Source organism: Microcaecilia unicolor, chromosome 3 (genome assembly GCF_901765095.1).
Source record: "Microcaecilia unicolor chromosome 3, aMicUni1.1, whole genome shotgun sequence".
Taxonomy (NCBI): domain Eukaryota; kingdom Metazoa; phylum Chordata; class Amphibia; order Gymnophiona; family Siphonopidae; genus Microcaecilia; species Microcaecilia unicolor.
This window is the reverse complement of record NC_044033.1, coordinates 509,239,613-509,253,391: the sequence shown is the minus strand read 5'-3', so window position 1 is coordinate 509,253,391 and position 13,779 is coordinate 509,239,613. Positions and strand designations below refer to the sequence as shown.

Sequence of the window (13,779 nt, the reverse complement as noted above, 5' to 3'; positions counted from 1 at the left end):
AGTGTGTGCTCTGGTGGATCCTCCTCCATGTCTATCCCTCTATCAGTTGGTGTACCTCAGGGCTCTGTCTTGGGACCTCTTCTTTTCTCCATCTATACTTCTTCCCTTGGTGCTCTGATCTCCTCCCATGATTTTCAGTATCACCTCTATGCTGATGACTCCCAAATCTATGTCTCCACACCAGAAATTTCAGCAGGAATCCAGGTCCAAGTCTCAACCTGCCTGTCTGACATTGCTGCCTGGATGTCTCACCACCATCTGAAAGTACATGCCAAGACTGAGCTTCTTATTTTTCCCCCATAGACCCACTTCTCCATTCTCCATCTCTGTGGATAAACACTCTCATGTTCCCTGTCTCATCAGCTCATAACCTTGGGGTCATCATTGACTCTTCTAAAATTTGTCCCTACCTTTCTGAGCACAGTACCAAAACCCTTATCCACACTCTTATCACCTCTCGCTTAGACTACTGCAACTTGCTTCTCACAGGTCTCCTACTAAGCCATCTCTCTTCTCTTCAATATGTTCAAAACTCTGCTGCATGACTTTTATATTCCTCCAGTGTCGCTATGCTCATGTTATCTCTCTCAAGTCACTTCATTTGCTCCTTATCCATTTTTGCATACAATTCAGACTCCTCTTATTGACTTACAAGTGCATTTACTCTACAGCTCCTTAGTTTCTCTCCACTCTTATCTCTCCCTACACTCCTTCCCAGGAACTCCATTCATTGGGTGAATCTCTCTTATCTGTATCTTTCTCCTCCACTGTGAACTCCAGACTCCATTCCTTTTATCTTTCTGCACCATATGGATAATATGTATAAGCTTTAGAAGAAAAGCGAGAGAAAATATTATTTTTCTCCTGTTTTTCTTCTAAAACTTATATGGCATTACATTTCAGTAATACACAGCATATGTTTTATGAACAAGCAGTTCAGTGTAGATGGTGTTTCAAGGATTAAACATACAAAGGGTGCTATTTATTTACCAATGCTATATCAATTAATAAATGAGTTTTTAACTCTTGCCCCCAATTTTTCTTTTGCTTTAGGCACTTGGGAACCATGAATTCGATAATGGTGTGGAAGGACTATTGAATCCACTGCTCAAGAAGGTAGCATTTCCAATTTTGAGTGCCAACATCAAATCGGACAAGCAGCTCTCACCAAACATCACTGGGTATTACCTTCCATATAAGATACTTCAAGTTGGTTCTGAAAAGGTGGGAATCATTGGATATACCTCAAAGGAGACACCGACCCTTTCCAGCACAGGTACTGTATGTGTTTCTTTAACGTTTAGACAATTCTTCTATTTATAGTGGTTTTGTTATAAGAAGCAATAACATAAATTTGAAGGGTTTTTTATGTTTAAAATTTTTTGTAACTATTACATTGTAACATAGTAAGTGACAGTGGATAAAGGCCTATGCATGGAAAACAAGAGTAGGGTGTTTATCAATGTTTGTATGCTGTTGCTGCTGCTGCAGCAACTGGACTGCCTCTTCCATACAAATGGAATGGGCTGTTTTGGGGTCTTTTTTTTTTTTCTCTGAAACTTCTGGTCCAGTCTAGCCTAATTTCTGAACTCTCTTTCCCTTGAGCCAAATCTGGTCCTATTCCGTTACATTTTTGCAGAGTTTTTTGCTCCTAGACAAGCAGATATTCTTGGCCTCTTATGTATAATTTCTTTCCAACACAACATTGGGCTGGGAAGAATAAAAAGTGATTAGGCAATCAAGACTTTATTTCTTATTCTTAAGTCTTCCTGCTTCAGAAGGAATATAGGGCCAGATGCAGTAAATGGCTATGGAAAGAATCCATGCTAAGCACTATTCTATAAAGGGCACTCTGAGTTCAATGCCCTTTATAGAATAACGCTTACAGCAGATTCCTATGCTCAGCTTTGGGCATGAGGACTTATGCCTGCTGAAACCTTCTGTAAACGCTGTCGTGCATCTCGTGGCAGTTGGGCAGATAAATGAAACTATTCTATAACACTATGCCCAAATTGTGGGAACACTGCTGATCCACCCATGGCCATACCCCTTTTTGAGTTGCATGCGAGACAATTTAGGCATGCAGTGTAATAGAACAGCACTTAGGCAGATCTGCGCATAAGTCCTAATTAGTGCCAATTAACATCAGTAATGGTTAATAGCTCATTAACTAGTTTGCATGTGCGCATCTGGGATCCGCACCCAAGTTTGGGCAACCTTTGTAGAATCCAGGGAAAAGTGTCTAGCAAGATGATGAGGTGTTTGCCCATTTTCTTGGCTGGATCTCATGTACATTTTTCTGCAATGCAAAGCCTGTGAGCCAACGGCAGCACCCATTGACCCCTCCCCCCACCCCTCTCGGACATCCTTCCAACCCTCTTCCAACCTCCACACCTCTTCCCCCCCCCCCCCCCCCCATCATGTGTTTCTATGGTTTAACAATTTTTATTAATGATGTAGCAAAGATAACAATACAGTCAGGCAAAGACATTTAAACAATTGCAATTCAGTGCTCGTAATAGGAACAAAGTCACCTGACAACAAACTCATCATCCAAAAAATTTTTTGGTTTCCGCAAGAACAACCCCCACTTCCACGCTATACCTTGTACCTCACTAGAGCTTATAACAATATCATTATCCAGAGCCCATCATCTACATAACCTATAAACAAAAAACACCCCGACAAGCCTGAGGTTAATGCCGTCCAAGGCCTCCAAGCAATTGTATGTGTCTCACACTACCAGTAAAAATAGCAACAATTCAAAAGGAATTTGAGATCAAGCTCCTGGCCTTATGCGAAAGGTATTGGATGTACTTCTCCCACACTGCAAGAAATAACTTCCTTCGTTTAGGTGAGCATTTAGCAGATTTCTGCTCTAAAAGCATTAAGGTATGCATTCAATTTCTCCAGGCCCAAAAGGAAGGGACCTCGTCTCCAACCCATGTACTCAAAACAACCCACTTACCCAGGGCTCCTGCCTTACGAATAAGCAGAGCCTGTGAACGATTTAGGAATATGAAAAACTTCATATTTATCAACAACCCTGCCGGAGAAACAGGCAGATTCTGACCCAGCAATCTCTGAAAATAAGTTAAAATAGCTTTCCAGAATTGCTTTATTTATTTATTTACAGCATTTATATCCCACAATATTCCTACCTATGGGCAGGCTCAAAGTGGCATACATCAGGCTATAAAAAACACACAGCAATGCAGCAAACAAACAATGAATATTGTAAGAGAGAAAGGGAAATAGCAAGGTGGGAAAAGGGGAAAGAGTAGCGGTAATCAGTATGTCGCTACGATAGTTGTAATTCAGAAGGAAGAGGCACCAGGCGGGTTTGGAGCGTATGCTTTACCAAAGAGGAAGGTCTTAAGGCGCTTCTTGAAGGTCGGGTGATCAGGAGTAAGTTTGACCAATTGAGGCAGCCCATTCCACAATTGAGCGCTAAGATAGGAGAAGGTGGATGCATAGGTGGTCTTATACTTGAGGCCACAAAAAACTGGGTAATGGAGAGTTAAGTATGAACGAGCTGATTTGCAGCAGGTTAATTAGGGTGTCCATATAAGCAGGAGCTTCACCGTAGACGATTTTGTGCACCAGAGTGCAAATTTTAAAAGCGATTTGGTCCTTCACAGGAAGCCAGTGCAGCTTCTCACGCAGTGGTCTTGAACTATCGAATCTCGATTTACCAAAGATAAGCCTGGCCGCTGTGTTCTGGGCAGTTTGTAGTTTTTTTAGGAGCTTATCTGTGCACCCCCCATAAATTCCATTGCAGTAATCAAGGCGGCTTATGACTAGGGATCGAACTAAGTTGTGAATACTTTTAGGGACTCCGAGACTGGCAAGACAAGCTCAGGAGTGATTAATGCTGGGGGCGTGAATTTGTTATAGGGAGAGGAGAGAATTAGACAATGAGTTTTCTCAGTATTGAATTTGAATTTAAATGAGTTGGCCCAGTCAAGCATGGTGTGTAATCCTAGTCGTATTTCATCGGTAATTTCACTTAGGTCTTTTTTAAAAGGAATAAAGATAGTGATGTCATCTGTGTAAATAAACGGGTTGAGCCCAAGTTTGGAAAGGGCCGTGGCCAAAGGAATCAACATTATGTTGAAGAGAGTTGGCGAAAGTGGGGAACCCTGCGGCACACCACAGTCTGCTTTCCAAAGAGGTGATAATCTAGTGCTGGAGTTAACTTGGTAAGTTCTTGATGTTAAAAAGCCTTTCAACCAGGCTAATACATTTCCACTGGCTCCAAAGTAATCAAGGAACTGCAGCAAGTTGTTATGGTTTACCATATCAAAGGCACTAGACATGTTGAACTGTAAAAGCAAAATACTCTTTCCAACAGCTATTTCCCTCTTAAAGTTGATCAGGAGAGTGACGAGCATGGACTCGGTACTATGGAGCAGACGGAATCCCGACTGTGAGTCGTGCAAAATATTGAACTTGTCTAAATACTAGAGTTGTTTATTCACCATGCTCTCCATTAGTTTCACAAAGAGCGGAATAGATGCAATCGGCCGATAGTTGGACAGGTCATTGCTTTTTTCTTGGCATCTTTGGGTACTGGGGTAAGTAAGATGTTTCCATAGCTGACTGGGAACTTGCCATTACCGAGTATGAAGTTGAAATGTTGCGTCAGATCAGTTAGAAAGCAGGTAGGGACACACTGGAGTAAGTGAGATTGCTTCCATGCATTAAGATGTTGAGTATCCTGGCACTTTCTCCATGCCCATTCAAGTCGTCTGCTATTGGTTTTGAATTTTCTGAGGTCATCATTAAACCATGGGGCAGCCACTTTCCTTTTTGTAGATCATGTTCTGAGGGGTGCTATGGTATCCAAATGCTGCTGCATCGATCGTCCCAGTTGAGGAAGAAGCTTTCCGAATCTACCGGGTCAGGCCAATCTGACTCATAGATGGACTGCCAGAATACCTTTGGGCTTGTTTTGTATGACGTTTGGGCTTGAGTGCGCTGTGGGCGTTTTACCTTCCATAAAATGGAACAGTTGAGCTTTAAATGATCTGACCAAAGGACATTAGTTATTTGCAAATTATGCCGATTGGCCGATTTGAGGGAGAGGAGATCAAGAGTGTGACCTTTTGAGTGGGTAGCTTGAGAATTCCAGCAGTAGAAATCCCAAGAATGAAGGAAGTCTAAGCAGTCACGCGTGTGGGTAGAGGAATAGTTTTCAAGGTGGAAATTAATGTCTCCCAGGACGAGTACATTGGGGTCGGACAAACATGTATTAGAAATAAAATCCGCAAAAATAGGCTGTGCTTCGCTCCAGTTGCTAGGTGGCCGGTATAACAAGATACAGGTCAGATGACCAAATAAGGTATTATTAAGGATTCTTACTGAAGCGATTTCAAGATGCGGTTTAATGGAGTTTGCAATGGGTTCAATAATGAAGTTGGAGCGATAAATAATTGCAATACCACAACCTCTCTTTCCAGACCATGGCCAGTGGACTAGTTTATAACCTGAGGGGCATAAGTCAAGTAAAATAGGATCTGTTTGATTTTGGACCCAAGTTTCTGTAATAAAGACCAGGTCAAGGTTATCTAGCATGATCCAGTCTGCGAAAATAGAAGCTTTATTGACCACTGATCTAGCATTTGCGTAGCCCACACGGATAGTACAGCAGGAGGGCTCCAGGGACTGCAATGAAGAAATGCAAACAAGTTGACGGTCCTTGGCTGGTGTATTCGTGAGTCGGCAATACTTGCCATGCAACAAACGTTTGACTGAAAGACTGAAAGGTCGGCTTCATAATCTATATGGATTATGTAGGATGGGAATGTGATTGTTTTCCACAGGAGAAACTGAAAGAGAGATGGAAAATAACGATAGAAAATAGCAGGCAAAGAAAGACTTAAACATGTCCATATTGAAGGCAGGTAGTGATAGTGGGCTCTTGAAAAGACTCCGGTCGCTGCAGAGGCTGATGAGGTGGATGCAACTTGCCGGTTCAGATGTTAGACTTCCATCAATAGGTCTGTGGAAGGATCCTTAGCGGTGCATTTCATCCAAACGTTCCTCCTCCATAGACACAACCTGTTCCACCAGACAGGAGGAAGTTGAAGAGCCGCAGAGCAGCCGGTAGTGGAGACGGGGACCGGAAGAACAACCCTGACAAAACAGGCCAGCAGGTTGCTAAGCTCAGGGCGGCAGATGCAGAGGCAGTAGATTCCCCACAAAAAGAGGAAACAACGTGGAAGAGGCAACCTCACTTGTACTTCCGGACCCCCGAACAGCTGGTGTGACGCTCTGCTCCTCTCACGCCGGTCAGCTTCGCACATGAAGATCAGCTGAGTGGGAAGAGGTGCAGGATGCGATCGGAGTGCAGGCGGCGCTCTGCAGTTGAAGATCAAGGCCTGCCAGCACGTCTGGGCGGCATTCAGTGGAGGTGGAGAACAGAGACGTCAGCGGACTGGCTAAATCTCCAGAAATCGTCAAAATCAACTGATCACCAGGGTCAGGCTGACCAGCAACACATCAGACTCTCTGCAGCGCTCTAGATCCAGCAAGTTGAGCAAGTGCCGGTCCGAAGTACATGCCACCTGTCGCTGCACCCTCAACACGATCGGGCCTCGGCAATACAGGCGTTGGGTAGAGTCGGGCGCTCACCAAGGACGGCCAGTCAGCAACCCAGCAAACTCCCCAGGCACCCCGAACTGAGCCAGGCGCAGACCCAGCTAGAAACGGGCCAATCCACAGCCAAAGATCAGACGATTAAAACGAAGTCTCCGGAGCTAACGGTTTCCTCGACCTTCTAGACGGCGGCCATTTTATCTTTGGACAGCTCCAGATAGCATGAAAGAAAGAATTATGACCTTGTTGACATTTTTGGCAAACCAGGGAATCCACTCCACCCGCCCTAAACACTTGTTCTTGCATAAAATATTCCCTGTGTAGAGTGCGGAACTGACACTCCCGCACCTCAGCACTCACTGAGATCTCCGGGATACGTTTAATAAGCGCCCACAAGTTCAGGGATGTAGCAGATATGCCTAAATCTCAACTCCATTTATAAATAAGCTCCTCATACTGCCAAACCAGGGAAATTAATTGCAATGCTTTATGAAGGGCAGAGACCGACAGACCCCCCCTCTATAAATTTGTCAAAGAGTAACCAAAGGCGTTCGCCCAGAGATAGATGCAGAGCAGACAAGTCTAAGGACCTAATATAATGCTGCAATTGATACGCCAAAGAGTCTCTAGGTTCAACAACCCTTCGGGCCTGCAATACATCCCAGGAAAGCATCTGAACCTCATCATTCAAGACATGCTGCATTAGAGAGACACCTCGCTTCTCCCAACACCGAAAATTAGCATTATCCTGCCCAAGGGAAAACTGCAAATTACCCAGAATAGGAAGCTGATCTGAGATCTCTGGCCCTCCACCCAGAAGTGGAACCAAATATTGCCATACCTTTCTCAGTGGATGAATCAACACACTTCGACGATACCCAGGAGGTAAGAGGTCCGACGAACAATGCAGGAGACAATTGATATGCCATGAGGAACAATATGCCGCCTCAAACTCTCGAGGCGTGAAAATTTGCTCCTCCAATACCCAATCACCCAAATGACAAAGCAAGCAGGCATAATTATACAATCGTAGGTCCGGGAGACCTATACCACCAAGATCCAAGAAGATTTTGAAGGACATTCTGGGCTTCTGTCCTGCCCAACAAAAAAGGGTCAAAAGCTTCCTCAGAGCATTCAAGTCACATTTCAATAATTTAAGAGGGAGCAATTGAAGGCTATAAAGCCATTTAGGAAATAATATCATATTAAAGAGTTGAATCCTACCATGAACTGATAACGGAAAATTTGTCCACTTAGCCAAATTAAGTCTGGTATAGTTCAATAAAACAGGTAAATTAACCTTATAGAGCATAGAGATCCAAAAAGGCAAATGAATACCCAAATATCGAAAGGAAGTGGTCTCCCGTTATAATGGATAAGGGCCCTCCCACGTCTCCCCGACAGATGACATAGTGGGCAGTGCCAGGGACTTATGTAAGTTCAGCTTAAAGCCCGAAAAATCGCCATATTCCTCAAAACTCTCCATGAGTGTCAGTAAAGATGTCTGGAGTTCGGTAAGATTCACCAATAAATCATCCGTAAAAGCTGACCGTTAGAATTCATAGGGCCCCATTCTAACTCCCTTAATGTCTTGATTGCCCATAATTTCCCTTTACCAAGGGATCCAAAGCTAACAGAAAAAGCAATAGAGATGGGACAGCCCTGACGAGTGCCATGATGGATCCCAAACACTGAGGAGGAAACCGCATTCACTTGTATCTGCTCCTTCAGAGATTTATAGAGCGTGTGTATGGCTGCCAGAAAAAACCCTGTAATACCATAACGACGCAGAGTAGCAAAAAGGAACCCCCAAATTACCCGATCAAAAGTCTTCTCTGCGTCAAAACTGCGTCCTCTCTGCCTGCTCCAGCAAGATAAGAATTTTGTGCATATTATGAGAGATGATTCGCCCACGGTCAGACCCCACCTGTGGCTCCGCTATCAGATTAGGAATTACCTGGGCCAAACGGTTAGCTGAGATCTTTGCAAATAACTTAGTCTCCACATTCAGAAGAGATATAGTAATATAAAAAGATGGCTTTACTGGATCTTTACCCGGTTTTAAAAGTAATACTATCTGGGCCAATTGAAGAGATTGTGGGAGTTCCCCCCTAGTCACAAATTGAGTGAAAAAAGATTGTAAAGTAGGGATAATAGAGGGTCACAACATTTTCTAAAATTCCGCCCTGCCATCATGCGCTTCTAAAGGCAAGTGTGCCCAATAGTTTCTCACTCCAGCATCACTATCAGAATGCTGCCATGTGTTGAAAGATGGTAATTCCGGAAGCAGGAGTAATTGGGCATCACTTCTGCCTTTAGTGATAGGTTGGGGCCAGGTGCAGGGTGTCTAGTGAGGGAGCCATGGAGGATGAAAAATAAGTAATGGACCTGGTGGGGAGCAAAGGGTAGAAGAGAGCTGGAGAGCTGCTAGACCTGGGGGGGGGGGGGGGAGGGGAAGGGGGGAGAAGAAGGAAAGAGAAAGAGACATAGATTAATGTGGATGAATATCATTGGTACACATTGGTTAGTGTCATGCCCCTGTGTCTCTTGACCAAAAATCATTCCTCATTTCTTATATCTTATGCCAAAAAAAGATAGAAAACTACTACATCTATCCTTATGTTACTAAGCTGTCTAAACCTGGTGTTTCTTACCCATTGAGCCAAGTATTCTTGGGTGCATAAAATGAAGAAGGAAGTAGTATTTACATGTCTAGAGGAATCTGGAGAGATGTCACCTTGATCACTGTGAATTTTGAGGACAGCATCTACCAAAGGACATTTGCAAAGCAGAGGCAGCTCAAAGGAGAGCTACCAAAATGGTGCATCAAATGTAGTAGTGTAAGCCATTCATAGAGACTAGAGGTGCCAAGAAGGCCTCTAGAAACAGAGAAAGGAGAGTGATGATTGAAACATTCAAATATATGACAGGCTTCAAATAAATATTAGAAAACTAGTAAAAAAAGGCCCGTTTCTGACACAAATGAAACGGGCGCTAGCAAGGTTTTCCTCGGAGTGTGTATGTTTGGGAGAGTGTATGTGAGAGTGACTGTGTGTGAGAGAGAGAGTGAAAGTGCGAGTGTGTGTGTGTGTGAGAGAGAGAGTGAGTCTGGGTGTGAGTGTGTCTGTGAGAGAGTGTGAGAATGTGAGTGTGTGCAGTTGGGTATGTGAGACACAGTGTGATAGAGAGAGAGTGTGTTTCACACAGATACAGTGTGTGTGAGAGAGTGTGTGTGAGACACTGATTCTCTGTGAGACTGACTGTATGAGACCAAGCGAGTGTGTAAGTGACTGTGTGACACATAGAGAGTGAATGTGATACACTGTGAGACATAGAGTGTGTGAGAGTGAGAGACAGAAAGACATTGTCTGTGAGAGAGAAAGTGTGTGTGTGACAGAGATACCTCCCTCCCTCTCTCTCTATGGTGTCAGGCCCCCCCCTCTCTCTCTGGTGTCTCAGATTGCCGCCACTGCACCTAAGCAATTGGTGTGCTGGAGGAGGGGGAGAGAGAGTGTGTGTGTGTAGGGGGGGATGTGTTGGAGGGGTTCAGCTTGGAAGAAGAGGGGTGTGGGGTGTTCAGGAAGCGCTGGCAGATGAGAGTGAGTGTGTGTGGGTGGGGGGGGGGGTTCAGGAAGCAATGCCAGATGACATTGTGAGTGAGTGTGGGGGGGGGGGCAGGGGGTTCAGGAAGCGCTGCCAGATGAGAGAGAGAGTGAGTGTGTGTGTATGGTGTTTCAGGAAGCGCTGCCAGATGAGAGAGAGAGAGAGAGAGAGAGAGTGAGTGTGTGGGGGGGGGGGGGGGTGGGGGGGGTTCAGGAAGCGCTGCCAGATGAGAGTGAGTGTGTGTGTGTGTGGGGGGGGGGGGGAGTTTGGGGGGTTGAGCTTGAAAGAAGAGGGGTGTGGGTGGTTCAGGAAGTGCTGCCAGATGAGTGAGTGTGTATGTGTGGGGGGCGGTTTTTCAAGCATTGCCAGATGAGAGTGAGTGTTTGTGGCGTGGGTTCAGGAAGCACTGGCAGATGAGAGAGTGAATGTTTGTGTGTGTGTGGGGGGGGGGGGGGGTTCAGGAAGCAGGGCCAAATGAGAGTGAGTGAGCAAGTGTGTGGGGGGGGGGGGGGGGTCAGGAATGGCTGCCAGATTAGTGAGTGACTGTGTGTGTGGGGTGGCAGGGGTTTCAGGAAGCGCTGCCAGATGAGACAGAGTGAGTGTGTGTGTGTGGGGGGGGGCGGGGGTTCAGGAAGCGATGGCAGTTGAGAGTGTGTATGTTGGAGGGGTGTGTTGGTTGTGTTGGTTGGTTCAGCTTTGAAGAAGAGGGGTGTGGGGGGGGGGGGGTCTGGAAGCGCTGCCAGATGAGTGAGCGTTTGTGTGGGGGGGGGGGGGGCGGTTTATCAAGCGTTTGCAGATGAGTGAGTTTGTGTGTGTAGGGGGGGGGGGGGGGGGGTTCAGGAAGCGCTGCCAGATGAGAGAGAGTGTGTGTGGTGGTGGTGGTGGGGTGGTTCAGGAAGTGTGGCCAAATAAGAGTGAGTAAGTAAGTGTGTGTGTGGGGGGGTGGGGTTCAGGAACGGCTGCCAGATTAGTGAGTGACTGTGTGTGGTTGTGGCAGGGGTTTCAGGAAGCGCTGCCAGATGAGAGTGAGTGAGTGTGTGTGTGTATGTGTGTACAGGGTTTCTGGAAGCGCTGCCATATGTGACAGAGTGTGTGGGGGGGAGGGGTGTGTGGGGGGGGGGGGGGTTCAGGAACCGGTGCCAGATGAGTGAGCGTGTGTGGGGGGCAGGGGTTTCAGGAAGCACTGCCGGATGAGAGCGTGAATGTGTGTGTGGTGGGGAGGAGAGGGGTTTGCCAGATGAGTGAGTGAGTGTGTGTGTGTGGGGGCAGGGTTTTCAGGAAGCGCTGCCAGATGAGAGAGTGAGTGTGTGTATGTGTGTGTTGGGGGGGGGGGGGTTTAGGAAGTGTGGCCAAATGAGAGTGAGTAAGTGTGTGTGTTTGGTTGGGGGGGTTCAGGAACCGCTGCCAGATGAGTGAGTGAGTGGGGGGGGGGGGGGGGGGTTTGGAAGCATTGTTTTGAAGATGAGGGAAGGTAGCGCTGGCAGATTGCCGGTTTTTTTTTTTTCGTTTATTGCCGTCATTGGCTCCTCCGTGTGATGTCTCCCCCCCCCCCCCGCCGCCGCCATCCCACCCACCGTTCGTTACGTTGTTTTGCTGGCGGGCGACCCAAAATCCCGCCAGCAGAAGTCCTTTGTTGTCTGCTGACTCCGCTTGTTCTTCGGCATTGCTAGCCTTTGCTGGGCGGGGTTCTGTGCGTCGGACGTCCTGCACGTGGCATGACGTCAGACACACAGAAGCCCTGCCTGCATAGGCTAGTAAATGCTGAAGTTCACGCCAGAGTCTGAAGACAGGACTTGTGCTGGCGGGGTTTCGTGTCCCCCGCCAGCAAAGCTACGTGACGGTGGGTGGCTTTGGGGGGGTGGGGGCGGCTCGGGGTGGTTGTTGCACCTCCATCATTTTGTTGGCTGGGCTTCTTTTCTTTTGATGTGCTTTGTTGGTTGTTGCGGTGTGTTGTTCCTCGGTCATTCTGTGTGCGGGGCTTCATTTTAACTTCTTAGCTTTCGGGTGGTTTGCGAGGTTGTTTCCCAGCGTTTCCTAGGCAGGGGGAGGAGTAGGGAAACACGCTCCGCGTGTTTCCCTACTCCTCCCCCTGCCTGAATGCGGTCCCTTCTTTCGTTTTTCTTTCGGTTTTCCGCCATCGACGTCATTATGTTTGACGCGAGGGCGGGGCAGCGAGTCTTGGTCAGTGGCTTCACCACCACGAACTTACGAACCATTCTGGGAGTCTGAGTGACTTCAGAACGTTGTCCTCAGAACGTTGAGGGTGCGTTTTATTATATTAGATAGCATTTCCATAGAATGGAAAGCTCAAGGACAACGCATTATCATTTGAAGCTGAGGTAAGGAAAGCTCAAAGGGAATATGAGAATATCACCTTTACACTAAGAGTGGAGTAGATCGAGCAGTGAATAAGCTGAATGTGATTTAGTTGTATTTCAGCAAAGCTTTTCATACTGTCCTGCATATGGGGCTAATGAACAGGGCCGTGCTAACCCACTCAGCAGGGTAAGCATGGCAGGGGGGCGCCTGCCTTTCAGGGGCGCCGCCGCCGGCCGAGTCAATTAAAAAATATAAATGTAAACCTCACCTCTCTCGCGTAGTCGCGTTGGCGCCTATATGCACATGCGCCGCTGCTGGCTCTGGTTGCTGCCTTCCCGTGCGCAGCGCTGCCTCGTTCCATTGGTGACTGTTAGCACCGCCCCCCAGCTCTTCAGCGCTTGGAGCCTCGCAGGCAGTCCAACTCTGGAGGACTTTGGGGGGGGGGCATAGGCGCCCCGTATAAGAGGCTTGGGGAGGCTAGCCCGCCACTGCCCCGCCCCCCCGCCGCCATCCGTACCTTTAAATATTATATTTTTGCTGAAGTTGCGGGCAGCACCGGCATTGAAGGCATCAGCAGGCTCATCGCGCTTCCAGCAGCCTTCCCTCGCAAGTTTGGATGATGGCTCCGCCCTCATAGAAACAGGAAATACGTCAGAAGAGGGCGGAGCCATCATCCGACTTGCGAGGGAAGGCTGCTGGAAGCGCGATGAGCCTGCTGATGCCTTCAATGCCGGTGCTGCCCGCGACTTCAGCAAAAATATAATATTTAAAGGTACGGCGGCGTGGGGGGGGGTGCAGGAAGGAAACAAGGGCAGACGGGAGAGGAGAGGAGGGTTGCTGCACATGGTGGAAGAAGGGGAGAGGAGAGGGCAGGGGAAAGGAGGGTTGCTGGGCATGGGAGAGGAGGGTTGCTGGACATGGGGAGAGGAGGGTTGCTGCACATGGTGGATGAAGGGGAGAGGAGAGAGCAGGGGAGAGGAGGGTTGCTGGACATGGGTAGATGAAGGGAAGGGGAGAGGAGGGTTGCTGCACATGGTGGATGAAGGGGAGAGGAGAGGGCAGGGGAGAGGAGGGTTGCTGGACATGGGTAGATGGAGGGAAGGGGAGAGGAGGGTTGCTGCACATGGTGGAAGAAGGGGAGAGGAGAGGGCAGGGGAAAGGAGGGTTGCTAGACATGGGTAGATGGAGGGAAGGGGAGAGGAGGGTTGCTGGACATGGTGGATGAAGGGGAAAGGAGAGAGCAGGGGAGAGGAGGGT

General features: G+C 47.6%; 1 protein-coding gene across 2 annotated transcripts in view; it reads left to right on the top strand.

Moving 5' to 3' along the window:
• Positions 1-13,779, top strand: part of NT5E (5'-nucleotidase ecto) — a 502,044-nt gene that overhangs the window by 41,650 nt on the left and 446,615 nt on the right. For both annotated transcript variants that reach the window (XM_030199135.1, XM_030199136.1), the window contains exon 2: positions 1,054-1,276. In XM_030199135.1, the coding sequence (XP_030054995.1) occupies positions 1,054-1,276 (223 nt within the window). The remainder of the gene's footprint in view (positions 1-1,053; positions 1,277-13,779) is intronic.